This window comes from Cynocephalus volans, chromosome 16, assembly GCF_027409185.1.
Source record: "Cynocephalus volans isolate mCynVol1 chromosome 16, mCynVol1.pri, whole genome shotgun sequence".
NCBI lineage: Eukaryota > Metazoa > Chordata > Mammalia > Dermoptera > Cynocephalidae > Cynocephalus > Cynocephalus volans.
Genome location: NC_084475.1, coordinates 16,188,142 through 16,203,461, shown reverse-complemented (window position 1 = coordinate 16,203,461; position 15,320 = coordinate 16,188,142). Strand labels below are relative to the sequence as shown.

The 15,320-nt window shown below is 55.9% G+C and overlaps 1 protein-coding gene across 7 annotated transcripts in view; it reads right to left on the bottom strand.

Annotated features, from left to right (window-relative positions):
* Window positions 1-6,031: 6,031 nt before the first annotated feature.
* The window catches only part of LLGL2 (LLGL scribble cell polarity complex component 2), a 37,436-nt gene continuing 28,147 nt past the window's right edge, over window positions 6,032-15,320 (bottom strand). For 3 of the 7 annotated variants that reach the window (XM_063080543.1, XM_063080544.1, XM_063080541.1), the window contains exons 11-26: window positions 12,187-12,404; window positions 12,050-12,117; window positions 11,759-11,912; window positions 11,500-11,604; window positions 10,815-11,107; window positions 10,574-10,724; window positions 9,953-10,103; window positions 8,938-9,054; window positions 8,661-8,827; window positions 8,014-8,278; window positions 7,667-7,820; window positions 7,314-7,342; window positions 7,060-7,107; window positions 6,847-6,889; window positions 6,684-6,745; window positions 6,032-6,485 (exon numbers count right to left, since the gene is read on the bottom strand). In XM_063080543.1, coding sequence (XP_062936613.1) covers window positions 6,478-6,485; window positions 6,684-6,745; window positions 6,847-6,889; window positions 7,060-7,107; window positions 7,314-7,342; window positions 7,667-7,820; window positions 8,014-8,278; window positions 8,661-8,827; window positions 8,938-9,054; window positions 9,953-10,103; window positions 10,574-10,724; window positions 10,815-11,107; window positions 11,500-11,604; window positions 11,759-11,912; window positions 12,050-12,117; window positions 12,187-12,404 — 2,033 coding nt within the window. In that variant the 3' untranslated portion in view covers window positions 6,032-6,477. Of the gene's footprint in view, window positions 6,486-6,683; window positions 6,746-6,846; window positions 6,890-7,059; window positions 7,108-7,313; window positions 7,343-7,666; window positions 7,821-8,013; window positions 8,279-8,660; window positions 8,828-8,937; window positions 9,055-9,952; window positions 10,104-10,573; window positions 10,725-10,814; window positions 11,108-11,499; window positions 11,605-11,703; window positions 11,913-12,049; window positions 12,118-12,186; window positions 12,405-15,320 lie in introns of those variants that run through there. The other 4 variants (XM_063080542.1, XM_063080545.1, XM_063080547.1 and 1 more) reach the window with 4 other exon arrangements.

Sequence of the window (15,320 nt, the reverse complement as noted above, 5' to 3'; positions counted from 1 at the left end):
CTGCAGGCGCCCTCGGCTGTCTCGGCAGCGTGCCACCGCCACCGCAGCTCTGCTCTGGCGGGGGCTACAGGCTCAATCTACCCCCAGGGGCTTCCGCCTTACGCACCAGCATCAATAATGCAGGTGGGGCGGGTCCTGACCCCCTCGGCCAACAATGGAGCAGAGGCCGCCCAGGAAAGAGGAGACGCTGCAGCTGCAGACAAAGGCCGCCGACAGGGCAACCGTGCTGCCCGCGAGTCGCTGCCAGCCAGGCCAGCCGGGCACACCGGGCCAGACTGAGGGGCTCCCGCCTCACTGCTTGCCCAGTGGGGCAGAGTGAACCTGTTTGGGCCTCTTCCTGGTCCTGGGGGCTCCAGGAGGCTGGGAGCAGGCCCACCATGGCAACACAGCAAGCACTTAATGAGTTTTGTTAGTTTTTTTGTTCTTTTCCATTGTGAAATATAATTTACCAAAAAGTGCATAAAACATAAATGTACACCTTGAACTGGTTTAAACAAATGCTTGTGGTTCCCCTTGAACTCATAAACACAACCACACCCTGTAAATCCCCAATTGCCCCAATATTTGTGGATTTTTTTGTTGTTGTTTTTGTTTGGATTTTGGCAGCTGGCCAGTTTGAGGATCTGAACATTTGACCTTGGTATTAATGTGTGTGTGTGTTTAAATATTTATGTTTTGAACAGGTAACACATTAACGTAGTTCAAAATTCACAAGATAAAAACCTTCCATTCCTGATCCTCAGCTACCCAATTTTCCTGTGCGGTTTACCCATTTCTGTGTTTTCCAGAACTATCCATGCAGAGAAAAACTAATTCATTTCATTTTTTCCTTTTAGAACAAGTGGAAGCTTGTCTAGCTCCTGAGTCTTCACTTTGCTTTTTCACTTAGTTTAACTTGGAGATTTCATGATACATAAAGAGTTTCCCCCCCCCTTTTTTTTATAGCTGCATAATATTCCAGCAAATCTCAAAATTAGAAATGCGCATACCCTATGGTTCGGCAATTCCTCCTTCTAGGAATTGATTCTACTTGGGTACTGGTGAAATTATATTCCAGTGATGTTTGTAGTTTAAGCAAAAAAAGAGGGCTGAGCCCGTGATGCACTGGGGAGAGTACGGTGCTGGGAGCACGGCGACGCTCGCGCCACGGGTTCGGATTCTATAAAAGAGACGAAGGCAGCACCTACTTCAGATATACAAATCTATCGGTAAGGAATTCTTTAAACTATGGTGCACTAATTTGCTGGCACATTCCCTCAGAATGCTCTCCAGTCAGCTGGTACGTACCTCATGCCATCTCTGTGAGCACCTCCTAGGACCAACCTCAGACCTGGGTGGAGCTGCTGCAATCATTCACCTTACCAGGGAGGGCCAGTCACAGCCCAGGGGACTGATTGAACGACAATTTGAAAGTGACTCGACCTTTGCATTCTGCATGCTCAAGGGGGCAGCCTTCTTGAGCAGCCTTCTTGAGAGGGAGGCAGCTGTCCCAAAAGACCACAAGCTCATGGGTAACATCAGCCTGTAGAGGTCTGTAAGCTGTACCCCACCACCACCAACTCTGATGGGGCAAAGGGTGATGTTATTCAGAAGGCTTGTTTCTCTTGCAGAAAGCAGGACGTAGGATGAGGTGTTCACACAGTGAATTATTACACAGCATTGGGAACTATCTACAACTGCAAGGAACAACATGAATAATCTTGCAAACAGAACAGGGAGCGAAAGAAGCCAGTTGAATATACTAATTATCCTAATTTGAGCATCACATGTTGCACATGGGTATTGATATTCAATGCTGTACTTCACAGATGTGTAAAATCAATTGTTTCAAAAAAAAAAAAAAAACAGGCACAAAAAAAGTAGCCACTCTATAAAATACAAAAACAGGCAAAGTCGTCTAGAGAGTGCTACCCCCTGAGGTTGGTAGTGACTAGAAGGGGGCAGGAGGGGGCCTCCGGGATGTGGGTGGTGCTGTTCGTCCAGTTTGTGGGGGTTTGTCGAGTTGCACTCCTGTGACATGTGCACTGTTTCATAAAGATAATACAGAGAAAGAGCTCACTGTTTTGTCCTGGGCAAACAACAATAATAATAGCCAATAGCTAGCACTTCAGGGCTTATGATGTGCCAGGCGCTGTTTTAAGCACTTTGCTACGAATTCATTTAATCCTTGAAAGCACTCTAAGAGGTAGGTGCTCTAAGGATTCCCATTTTATGGATGATACTACTGAGGCACACAGTGTCAGAGCTGGGATGCCAGCCCAGGCAGTTTGGCACCAAAGGGACAGATGGAGAATGAGTGTGAGGAGTGTCCAAACACAAAATTACAACAAGTTTAAAGATCTCAAGTGGCTTTTATTTGCAATTCTAGAATTGGCAACACTTGATTCCATAAAAGAAGTGTTCCAATGAGCTGAACAGAAGAGGTTGGCTTTGTAGACAGAAAAGGGTTAAGGACAGCAGAAATAACAAAAAGCAGATTGGTTATTTCAAAGTTACTTTCCTTGTAAACGTTGTAGTGGAGGGGACTTTCTGATCATGCCAGCTTAAACTGGACCTTTTGGGAATTTGGCTATTATCTCTCTCTGCTGATTTCTTAGAAGGTCAAATAAACAATGTGCTTTGGGCTCAGTGATGTGGAACTTTAGCATGAGTGACTCCAGTTTTGCTGGTGTGTTGGGCCCAGTGCAGAAGCTCAGTTCATCCCAGTGACCCCCTATCAATTTTATTTAACAGGAGCCAACATCACTACAAACAGAGCTCTAGTTCCTCAATTGCCCCATGACAACGTGTCCTGTGTGCTCTTGAGACAAGCTCTCCAGCTCTGGGAGCAGACAGTGAACTCTGTGCCCCTCTCCGTTCTCCTGCCTTCCTGTTGGCCTGGGCCAGAGCTTGTATCTGATCCAGCTGGGTGGGCATGGCCAGTTTCTTACCCTCTGAGCCTCCCTTTCCTTCCCAAGTATCATTTCATTTAAACTGTCCTTAACCCTAGAAAGGGGATATGGTCCCATTTCACAGATAAGAAAATGACTCAGAGAGGTTAAGCAGCTTAAGGATGCAGCTTGTAAATGAGGAACTGGAGACCAAACTCAGGTTTCTTGACCCTTAGTACCTACTATTCTGCTGAACCCACACTGTGGGGCTCCACAGTGCTTTTGCTGGGAATCAGCTCAGGAACCAGACAGCCTTGGTCCCCCATCCAGCTGCACCACTCCACCTCCTGGCTGTGTGACCTTGAACAACCTTCAGGGGGCCACCTGGATGATCCTGACTCCAGGGACAAGAGGCCTCACCCCCAAGCGGGGTTCTCTCCTCTGGCTCCTTCTTGTCCCCTTCACTTCTTTTGCCTGCTTTGCTCTCCAGTGAGTGTTGTGCGCTCCTCCTTGGGGCTGTTTGCCGGGCACTCTCCCAACTCCATCCACACTCTCTCCTTCCCAGAGCTGTCTCCTCCCCACCCGACCTCACCCACCATCCACAGTAACTCTCACCTCCTTTGGTTGGGTGTTTACTAGGAGCCAGGTGCTGTATGACTTTACATGCTCTCATTTCATCTGTACAACCCTTGGGGTAGGTCTGATTATTATCCCTCATTTTACAGACAAGCAAACTAAGGCACAGGAGTGAGATCATGTACCCAAGGTCACAGAGCCAGTCACTGGAAAAGCCAGTGTTCAAGGGCTAGATCTGCCTGACTTCAAAATCGAAGTGCCCCACCTCTTTGGATGCCCAAGACCCTCAGATCCAAGTCTCAGACCATGAATCCAGTTGCCCACTATGCACATCTTCATGGCCCCAGGAATCAGCAGGGACCCCTCCCACTTACTCGCCTTCTCCCATCTGGCAGTGGTCCTTGTCCTCCAAATCTCTCAGTGCCTCCATTTCGCCATCACTGTCACCTCTCCCTGGACTGCTGCAAGACCCCCAACGCTGCTCCCTGTGCCAGCCCAGCTTCACTCCCATTCGCTTTCTAGAGAAGAGGATGCCGAGCCCTTCTGTCATGCACACCCATCAATAAAATCGTTCATCTCACACTCCCAGTATGAGAATGTTTTCTTAGAACTGAAATATGCAAACCACTGACATTAGCTAACACTTCAAAGCACAGTGCACTTAAGGCAAAGCTCTTGCTAATGGGAGTAAATCCACTCTCAGGGGTGTGTGTTGTCGTCGGCTTCTTGTGCAATCTCATCAGCCAGAACATTGTCGCAGCCACGAAGCTACTCCGAGCCCCGGACACACAGGCTCTGCCATTTCTCCTGATTCACTGGTGCTCACATTGTCACCATTATCTTCAGTTCTTGGTCTCCTGGCAGGAAACTTCATGTCACTTGTCCTTTTGTGAGTTAGTTTAGCTAGCTGGATAAAACAAGCTGTATATCCCTTTAAATTCACAGTCAGAAACTCACACAAGAGGGTGGCCGTGGCTCACTTGGGAGAGTGCGGTGCTGATAACACCAAGGCCATGGGTTCGGATCCCTATATAGGGATGGCTGGTTAGCTCACTTGGGAGAACGTGGTGCTGACAACACCAAGTCAAGAGTTAAGATCCCCTTACCGGTCATCTTTAATAAAAACAACAACAACACACAAGTCTCCCTGTGCTGAAGGGGAGCGGGGTACTGTCTAGCTCTGGGTTGGGATGTTCCCCTCCCGCCTTGAGCACTTTTGGTGCATGATCCTCTGACCTACAGACTGAAGACCCCAGTGTCAACCTGAAGTATAAGCGGTAAAGCTTAGTTTCTTTTATGATAAGAAATCAAGACAGCCTGAGCATAGAATTCTAAGATGTTATTCTTGTCCTGATGAGAGTCTTGTGCACCCTCATCATGAACCTCATGGACTCATATGAACCACGAGGGACATACCCGTTTTGCAGAAGAAAGGGACTGCAGAGCAGGTAAGTAACTTGCCCAAGTCACACAAGTGGATCCAAACCCTTGACTTTGGTATTCCGACACTGTGCTTAACCAACTGAGCTAACTGGCTAACCCTTCACTAAGATCTGAATGAGTCTGATCTCTAGAAGAATAAATCTCAGCACAGCCCTTCCTTGCTTAAAACCCTTCAGATGCCTCCACGGTGTCACCCTCTGGTCACATGGCTTGTTTGTCCGCCCAGCATCTCTCCCTCACTTCTTCCAGGTTAAGGGCTCCTCTTCCCTTTGGGGAACTGTTCCTCTGCCTTCCTCATGGTTCTCAGGCTGCCCACCTCAGTAACCCCCTCCACACCCCCCAAGGAGAAATGAGGGATGGTTAGGTGGCCAAGTTCCAAAATCTGAAGAGCAATCTGGATGTGTCCCAGATGGAGGGCGGGTGAAGGCCCCCCTGGGGTGCATCCATCACAGGGCCTGGTGCTCAGCCCAGGCGGGGTGGGCTCCTGTCGCATGCGGCAGCTCCCTCTGCCCCACGAGTCTCCTGCAGCTTTCCACCACTTCCCACAGCAAGTGGACAAGTCCTCACACACTGTGGTCCCCTCTGTCCAGAACACTGCCCACTCACAGGCCCTCTGCCCAGCCAGCTCCCGGTCCTCTCTCAGGTCACAGCGTAAGGCCGAACCAGGTGCACTTCTCACAGGCACCTGGGCTTCCCTCGTCCCGGCACCTGCTGCACTGTGAGGACAGAGAGCCTCACGAGGGCTGGGACCACATCTGTCTTGGCCACCCCAAGTGCCTGGCACACAGTATGTGCACTACAGATGGGTGAATAAAGACACACTCCGAGTCCTCTGGCTGTTGTAGCCCTGCCCAGCTGTTCACATCAGCCTCTCACCAGGGGGGCAGCCTCATCTCTGGGCACTGTCCCCACCTCAGCGCCACCCTGGGTTTCCAAAGAAACCACCAGGTCTGAGATACTATGGGTGTTTTCCCCTCCTGACAGGGGAAGGCCAGCCAGGGGCAGCGAGGGGAGTCCCGATGTGGCCAACCCAGGGACACAGGTCAGACAGACTCAAGACGGTTCACATTTGCCATTTATTCCCAAAGAGAAGGCGCAGCAGCGTTCAGAGGCCACTGCGCACAGCTTGCTCTCATTCACACGGCTTAAAAAACAGCTTCTCCTCAGCACCAGCCTGGCTCAGGGGACAAACCCCAGGGGGCAAGGTCCCAGCTGAGGCTTTCCATTTATATGAAAAATTTCTAGGCAATTGAAAAATTAGTCATTGGATCAGTCCAGTGAAGAGGTAATAAGGTGTTTATTATTAAAAACTCACCCAGAGGCAGTTAAAATTTATAATTTAAAACCCAGCCCACTACAAAAAGGGGGAACGGGAGGAATAAAAACTGTGCAACGTTGACCAGGCCCGGGAGGGGCAGCCCCAGGGGCCGGGGTCTCTTCTCTCCTGAGGCCAGGAGCAGCAGCAGGTGGGACCGGGCACTCACAGCCCCCAGCGGGCCCAGTGCCCGGGACTCTCCGGCGGGGGTGGGCTCTGAGGAAGGGCCCTCAGTAGTGTGTGTTCATCATGCAGCCTGCACGCCCGTCCTGCTCACTCTGCTGTGGGAGGACAGCAGCTCAGGCTCATCCTGGCAGGACGGGGTGCCTCGGCTGCCCACCCTGAGCCCAGACATGGTGGTTTCCAGAACAGCCGGGGCATGTGTCAGGGCGGGACGGACCCAAAGGCCTGTAGGGCCCCATGGAGGGGAACTGGGCTCTTCCTCCTTTCCCTCCCACAGCAGCGCCCAGAGCCCCTACCTCCCCCATTGCTGAGGCTGTGTCCCATGGCCATTCGGTGAGAACGCCAATTGCCATAGCTCCTGCATGGGCAAAGACAGGGGAGTCACCGTCCACCATTCTCCTCCTGACACCTCCCCCAGAACCCTGCGCACACTCCTGGCAGGCCTGAACAGGGACTTACCCTCGGTCTCCCTCCAGCGTGCTCTGGATTTCTTTCAGGACTCCTGCAGGCCCAGGGTGGGGAACAGAGGCCTGGTGAGGCCAGCCACAAGCCCCTTTCCCCTTTCTACTGGTGGGGTGCTGGCGGGTCTATCCCCCCTCAGGGAAACAGCCCTCAGTTCCTCCCTGGCCCTCCCAGCCTCCCTCCCTCAGGCCAACCCCTGCCTCGACTCACTCTCATCACTGAGCAGGGCATGCTCCATCACCGGGCCGGGCTTCTTCTCTGGAAGGGAGAGGGCCAGGTGAGGCGAGCCCCAGGCCGTCTTCGGCCCAGCTTGCTCCTTACTGAGATGGGGTGCTAAAAGCCCAGGGCTGGAAGGAATGCTCTTTCTATTCCTAGCCCAAACACTACCTGCTCAGCTGGGGTCCCCTTCCCTCCCTACCCTCCCAGGTCTGCCCCCAGGCAGCTGGCCCCAAGGCCTGTCTTACCCTCTCCATCACTCTGGCTCCCTGAGTTCCTGTGGGGGGAGAGACAGTGAGAACCGAGGACCACTGGGCTCCCCGCCCTGGCTCTGAAAGCCCTGGTCGCATGATAAATAAATGAGGTCAGCTGGCCTGGCCTGCCCTGAGCAAGGGGCCTGGAAGGTAAACTGAGCCCTGGCTTGAACTGGCAGCTTGCACGGGAAGGAGGGGCATATGAAGAGGTGCAAAGAGCCAGAGCCTGGGAGGGGGCTGGGCTTAGGGGCAGGGACTCTGGCCAGTCAGCAGTGGGTGCCTCAGGGTGTCTCAGAGAGGGCAGGGGAGGGAGAGGCTGGGGAAGGGCCTCCTGCCCTTTCACCCACCTGGCTCTGCCCAAGGCCTTCTCAGAGCCTGCCCCGTTGCCCGGGCATCTGTGGTTCTTCCTTTCTGCTGAATCCACCAAGCACCGGGGCTCAACCAGCCACTTGGTGGAGAGAGAGAAGCGCTCAAACTCCGAGGGTGAGATCAGGTAGAAACCTGGGGAGTGGAGGAAAAGCCTGGCAGGTGAGGGCAGCCCAGGGCTCCTGGCCCTGCAGCTGCCGGGGAGACTTCCCTCCCAGGGGGGAATGAAAGGCCAGAGCCTCCCTCGCGTTCTCCATCTGAGGCCGGTCCAGCCTAGCTGTGACCGCAGCACCCCTGGCAGTGGCCAGGAGCCCCCACACCTGCATACCTTGGCCGTATTTGGTGAAGACGCAGGAAGCGATGCCGCTGACATCCTCCCGGCGGATGCAGCTGTAGCGTACCTGGGGCTTGAGCAGGGGCAGCGAGACCACCTGGATGTCACCCAGGTTGGTGAGGACCGCCAGGTGGTGCTCCCCGTAGTCCTCGGCTCGACAGCTGCTGAAGTGCGCCACGCCGACCCGCCGCACCCGCGAACCCTCCAGGGCCGTCAGCTTCAGCTTCAGCTTGGCACTGACCTTGGGCAGCGTGAACACCTGCGGGAAGAGGCAGCCAGTCCCGCCCGCAGCCAGACCACAGTTCTCCGGCTACACTGCCGCTGGGCCCCTGCCCACCACCCTGCTCCGTGTTAGCGCTCCCCCAGCTCTCAGACGCTGCACTCGGACTGGGAGGATGCCCAGGTCACTGGCTTCCAGGTCTGGACTTCCTCTCTTTTCCACAGACACAGGTCCTGCCTCAGTGTCCCCACCTCTGACCCTAGGGCCCAGGGATGCCACACAAGACCCCTCCCCGTCTTTTCTATGCCTCCACAGCTCCTCAGACACCAACTTCAAACAAAACTTTGAATCACAAATCAGCCATCAATATTTGTGCCCAGGGTCTGAGTCCCTGGGGGATCCGCCACTACCCATGTGGCACCTTGAACTGCTCTTCTGACACGACAAGCAGCTGGTGGCTCCCCTGCATGTCTGGGCTCTTTGACAGGTCATGGGCCACTTCCAGGGGCTCGGGAAGGGGGACGCTGTGTCCGTCCAGCACCAGGATGCCCACTACGGGTGCTCGGTGCATCAGCTGGATCTCCTTGGCTGCCAGAAGGAGGCAACAGCAAAGCTGAGGGTAGGCGATGAGGCAGGAGACAGCACCCACTCCAGTCTTGGCAGATCAAGCACCCCCCCTCTTCCCGTCTAGCACTCACCCTGCTCTGCCCGCACCAGCTCATCCATTCTCCGCTCAGCAGGGGGCACGCGCAGGGCAAAGGCGTAGACGGTACCCCCATTGGTGCCAGCCCACAGCGAGGGGCAGTGGCGGGAGCCTGCCAAGTGGTAAAGGTTTGGGTATCTCACCCCTGGCACTGGCGCTGGGAGTCGGTGTAGCTGGGCAGCCTGAGCTTCCATCCCAGCCTCAGCACTGACTACCTGTGTGACTCCAAAGTCAAGTCGGCAAACCTCTTTAAGCCTCAGTTTCTTTCTTTCTTTTTTTTTTTTTTTTAAAAAGATGACCGGTAAGGGAATCTCAACCCTTGGCTTGGTGTTGTCAGCACCACGCTCAGCCAGTGAGCCAACCGGCCATCCCTATATAGGATCCGAACCCGTGGCCTTGGTGTTATCAGCACTGCACTCTACCGAGTGAGCCACGGGCCGGCCCAAGCCTCAGTTTCTTCCTCTGTAAAATGGACACACTTTGGGCCCTGCATACCTCGAAGGAAAGGCTGGGACAGCTCGCTCTCTCTGACAATCACTTGGGGTCCCACACACAGATGATCCTGATCCTAGGACAGCTCAGCCCTCACTGAGATAAAACACTGGACAGCCCCCACCCAGTGGCAGGGAAACAGCCAAGGAGTGGCACTTCTGCATGCCCACTGGGTGCCAGTGGCACTGTGTCATCCCCAGTCCTCACAGCCAGAAGAAAGTAGGAAGCTACCATCTCCCCATTTTATAGAGGGGGAAGCTGAGGCCTAGAAAGGTAAGTGATGTGTCCAAGGCCATGCTTCTAGAGTGTGGGGGAGCCTAAGTATAAAGTCAGAGCAACCTGATCCAGAGACCCAGGCAGGGGAGGGAAAGAGGCAGCCAGGGGGGCTCTAGTCTGCCCCTGCTCATGAGGGGAAACCCCCTCTTAGGGTCCCATGAGCCAGGTGGGTAGCAGCCTACGACAGGCCCTCATGCCGGGGGTGCCCTCCTGTCCCACCTCCACCACGGGTCGACACTCACTGTCCCTAAGGTAGGTGTCGGCAAAGTAGAGGGTCCGGACAAAGCCTGTGAAGGAGTCCTCCGCTGAGCGGGCCTCAATCTTGCGCTGCACGGGCGCCAGCTCCATGTTCTGCAGGCCCGTCCGCTCCGCCTTGGCGCTCCCCTCCTGCACCTGCAGTGGGTTGGGCTGGGCCTGAGGGTGGGCTCTAGCCTCCCCTCCCTGGGGGCATCAGTTTGCTCAGTGCTGATCCTTCCAGGGGAAGGCTGGTCACACCCATGCCAATCACTTGCCTGCCCTGGGTGCAAGGGGGCCTTGTCCAAGTGGGAGGTGCCCAGGGGAGCCTGCCTGGCCTCTGAGGGCACGTTATAGGGACAGAGGGGCAGAATAAGAAAATCACTAATATCTACTGGAGACTTACCTCTAAGGTAAGTATTACAATGATCGCCTTTCACCCTTGAGGAAGCTGAGGCACAGAGAATCAGTGTGCTATATCAGAGATCACTCAGCACGTGGTGATCCCATGAGGCCTGGACCCAAAGCCTGTGCTTGTAGCTCCACCAGCCCAGGAGGGAGGGATAGTACAGCCCTGCCACTGGCTGCTCCGAGCTTGCCCTGGACTCAAGGCCAGCCTTGGGCCTCACCTCTCCTGGGGGGCCAGCTGGCCGCCGCTTCCGGTTGGACGCCCTGCTGCGGCGCATCCGGCGGAATGACTGGCGCAGGGACTTCTTGAGGGACTTCACACGGGACAGCGGGCCCTCCAAGGCTAGCTGGTCGCTGGGGTGCAGCGTGCACCTGGGGGGTTGTCGGTCCATCAGTGCTGCCAGGGCCCAGGGGTCCTCACCGGCCCCAACCCCAGACCTGGGCCCCGGCCATCCTGCTCACTTGACAAAGACCTGCCGCCGCTGCTGGTGGTCAAAGAGGCCAAAGCCGTGGCTGGTGCCAAAGGCCACGAGCCGCCACTCCGAGTGCAGGGCCAAGGAGGTGACCACAGCCGGGGGCTGGCACTGCACCAACACGAAGGGCTGGAAGCCGGGCTCGAAATGCACAGGACCGGGGCGGGCAGCCAGGCGCTCGTGCCCCTTCCAGCGGTAGCCCTCCTGGTCTTGCAGGAGGTCAGCCTCAATCTGCTCCACGGCGTGCTCTGCTGCCTCGTCATTCAGCTCCAGCACCAGCACCTGGACAGGGTGCAGACTGGCTCAGCAAGCCCCAGGCACCAAAGGACAGTGAGACCTCACGGTGGGGACAGCAAAGGACTCAATACCCATGCCAAGGCCCAATGCCCAAGCAGGGCCAGAGGTCTCTGGCCAACCCTGGCACTTCACTCTTATTTCTGGAGGAAGAACAACCATCCCAGGACTTCTCTTTAAGGGGATCAAACAACCTCCACCCACTGGGAAAAGCGCAAAATGACAATGTGCTCCTGGTGACACCATCAGGAAGTGGCTCAGGTGAGTGGTTTCTGTCCCTGCTGCCCCCACAATCCTGAGAAGAAAACTCAGGCCTGAATGCTGCCGAAGGTCACCCGACCACTCCTCCCCCTGTCCCCACCCCCTGTCTAGCCTGCTACCTGCCCTGCAGTGCCTGCCACAGCCAGGTAGCCGCTGTATTTGCAGAGGAAAATCTTCTGGATGCCCAGCCGGGGATCATCACTGTAGGGGTCGAAGGAGCCCACCTGCCAAGGGAGAGGAGCTATGTGAATGGCCACAGGGCCAAACCTAGCCTGTCTCCATACTACTGCCATCTTGGCCGGCCCCACCTCCCCCACTGATACCTGATGGCACCCGGCCTGTCTCTGAACCCCCTGGGTCCCAGGCTCCTAGCTTCACCTTGCGGAGGGGGGGCCACTCGTCCTCGCCCTGGGCATTGAGGTTCTCGCTGGGGTCTGTATCGGTGAGGAACACCCGCACCGTGCTGAGTTTGTAGAGCAGCCGCAAGCAGACGCCCGAGGCATCCCAGAACCGCACCGTGCCGTCCTCGTGCCTGTGGGCAGAGCCCGCCTGCCCACTGTGAGAGGCATGCGGGCAAGGGTGCCCAGGGGCTGGCACGCCCCCTCTGGGCTCTGCTCCCACCCCACATATCCCACTGGGAAGAGGAAGAATGGCATCAAAGTCACCTACCCCGTGAGCAGCATGTCCCTCTGGGGCGGGGCCGGGGCCAGGCTGGTGCCACCATTGATGGGCCACTCCTAAAGAAAGACCATAAGTGCATGGCAGAGCTCAGCCAGGGCAGGGCTGGAGCCGGGGGCTGGACCTACCATGGTGGAGAAGTGTGCGTTCTGCCGGGTGCCCACGGCAATGATGCGCTCCCATAGCTTCAGAGGGATGTTGGAGACGTGGTGGGAGCAGGTGATGGCAGAGCAGTGCAGGGAGGCCAGGTAAGGCAGCTGGACTGGTGGCCAGCCCGCTGTCTGCAGGTCGATCACTACCAGCTCCTCCTCGGCCAGCACCACCAGGGCGTAGGGGTTGTCAAAGGCTGGGGGTAGAGGGCAAGGGACAAGGGCCAGGATGAAGCGGTTTGCCCCTTGCCTGGCCCAACGGAATCAGATGCTTGAGGGTTGGAGCCAGGGAATCTGCAGATCCAGAAAGGCCCTGCTCCTGGCTGCTGGAGCAAAGTCTTTTCACTTCCAGGAGGACAGCAGGTGCTGGGGAACACCCCTGCCTCTGTGTCCAAGCTGCTGAGAGCTAACTGGCACAGGGATCACAGGGACGGGTGAGCCTGCCTGGAATTCCCTGGTTCCTCCTCCACGAGGCCTGCTCTCGCCGCTTGCTGCCAACAGCCCGGGCTCAGATGCACCTGCTGATGCTCTCCCTCAGGCAACAAGCATGGACTTCAGCAACCGGCTACTAGGGGATGGCACCTTCTTGCTGCATCCAACAATCCCACTGAGGCACTCAATGAATGTGCGCTGAATGACATGACAATTCCTCTCTCTTGTTCATCACCTGGCTTCTCGTGCCCTTCTTCCCCAGCCCAGGCAGCTCTCCCCCGGCTCCCAGCCCGCCAGAGGCCATGGGCCCTTGTCCACGTGGGAAGACTACCGCCAGCCCACCCTCAGGTCATCGCCCAGAGCAGAGGCCCAGCTGACCACTTGATTCCTCCCGAAGTCAGCATGTTCTGGAAGCCTCAGCTAGCTGTATGCCCCTCACAGACTGGCATGTTCTGCTTACAGAGCCTGGTACATCGGTCCCCAGGCCCAGGGAAGTGCCCGTGTCAGCTGCCCTGCCCGGTACAGCCTCTAGAAGTGGCCCCTCCTCTCTGCCTCCACTTCCCCAGCTCCCATTCTCTCTTGAATCCTCTGCAATTAGGCTTTTGTCCCTGGCAAAAACTTCTCATTTGGGTCACCCATGATCCCCACAGTGCCGCCATTCTCTTGCCAAGGGTCCATCTCCATTGGCCTGGACCTCACACAGCTGATCATGTCCCTGCTTGAAGCACTTTTTCTCCCTCTGCTCCTCTCCCGGCTCCCACCTCGCCGACTGCTCCTTGGCTCTCTTTGCTGGACCCGCCTTAGGTGCCCTGCAGCCTGGTGTCCGGATGCTTCTCTTCTCTTCTGCCTCCCTCACTACCTGGGTGGCCTCATTTGGTCCCTCAGATTTACACACCTCTATGTGAATGACTCCAGATGTCTCCTCTGAGTTCCAGCTGTCTGCTCCATGTCTCCACATAACAGTCTTCAAACTTGATCCCACCCACCCGAAAGCTGGCCCCTCCCCCGCCTTCTCCAAGCTTCCTGGGCACCTGGCAGTCACATCTGTGATGCACACCTGCCCTCTGCTCAGCTCTACCTGGAAAAAGGGTCAACAGATCACAGCCCAGGGGCCAAATCTGGCCCACAGCCTTTTTGTGTAAATGGAGTTGTGCTGGAACAGACATGCCCGGTTGGGACACACTGGGGCTGCATTTTCTCTACAACGGCAGAACTACATAGTTGTGATGGAGAAAACATTCGCTATCCAGCCCTTTACCGAAACAGTTTGCAGACCCCGATCTACACCCTCAGTCAACGCTGAATGTCAGAGAAACATTCTGAACCCAACCAGCCCACTGCTTCCATCGCAGCCTGAGCCCCATCACCCTGTGCTTGACTCTCCCGGGGCTCCCAGCTTCGCCTCCCTACTCGATGCCCCACACACACAGCCAGACAGGTCCTTGTGAACAGAGGCCAGATCATGGCCCCTCTGCTTGGGGTTCTCATCTCTCTCAGAGTAAACCCAAAGTCCTTATTGTGCCTTTACAACCTTATATGATCGGGCAACATGATTCCACAGTCCCCCTGCCCTCCTTCCTTCTGCACCCTGTCACCCTCCCCCAGCTTGAGCAAGCCATGAGCTCTCCAGCTCAGCCTTTGCACCCAGGTCTCTGTGGGGCCGTCCCCACAGGGCTGGCTCCGCTCTCTCAGTTCATTCCGGTGTCTACTCAAATATGTCTTATCAGGGAGGCCTCGCTGACCACCTCATCTAAATCGGCACTGCCCCCACCCCATGTGATCTTGCTTTTTTCTTGCCTCTGACATTATCTGCCACCTGCCACTCTGTCTCCCCACACGCGAATGTAAGTCCTATGGGAGCAGGGGCTTCGGCTTCCTGTTTCTGGATCAGGGCCTGGCACGTGGTCGTTGTTCACTAAATAGGAAAGCCTGCCTAAGACAGCCTGGTCAGAACCTGCAATTACACTAGAACCTCAGAACACCCGCACTGTGCCAGAAGCGGAGCACCTCGTCATGCACCCCTATCCTGACCTACTGGAGCTGTGAGGGGGCTGGGGACACAGATGGACAATCATAGGAATGTGTTGCTCTAGAAAACCCATTGGTTTTAAATACGTAGCTCAGCAAATCTCTCCTGCCTTCCCAACCCCTCTGCTGGGGATCAGATGCTTTAATAAGCTGAGGACAGCAGGATTGCCACAGTCTAGGAGACCCCAGGCTCTGTCCAAGGAGGCACAGAGGTTTGGAAAAAGCCGTGCTGGACCCCAGCCCTCAGCACCCAGGGTATGAGGAGAGATAAAAGTCTGAGAAAGAAGGAAACGCAGGTTTGGAGACGCCCTCCATGGTCTCCAAAGCCAGGAGAACACAGACCAGGGCATCCTGAGCAGCCTGCTCAGGCTCCCTCACCTGGAGGCCTCAAGTCATGGGGAGAGGAGGTCCTTGCTCCCAGAAAGCTCCCAGAGGCCTCTGCTCCAGGTTTTGGCCTCAGCCCTTTCTGGTCTTGCCTGTCACCCCGTTTATGAGGCCGGCTCATGGTTTTGCTGTTCTGCCTGGCTGTGCTGGCCCCACACGGCCACCTCCTGCCACTCAGAACTGAGGCCTCACCATGTCTACACCAAGACCCTCTGCCTGAGCTAGGTGGGTGTTAAATCCAAAAATGTAGACCTGTCCCCTTCAAGCTA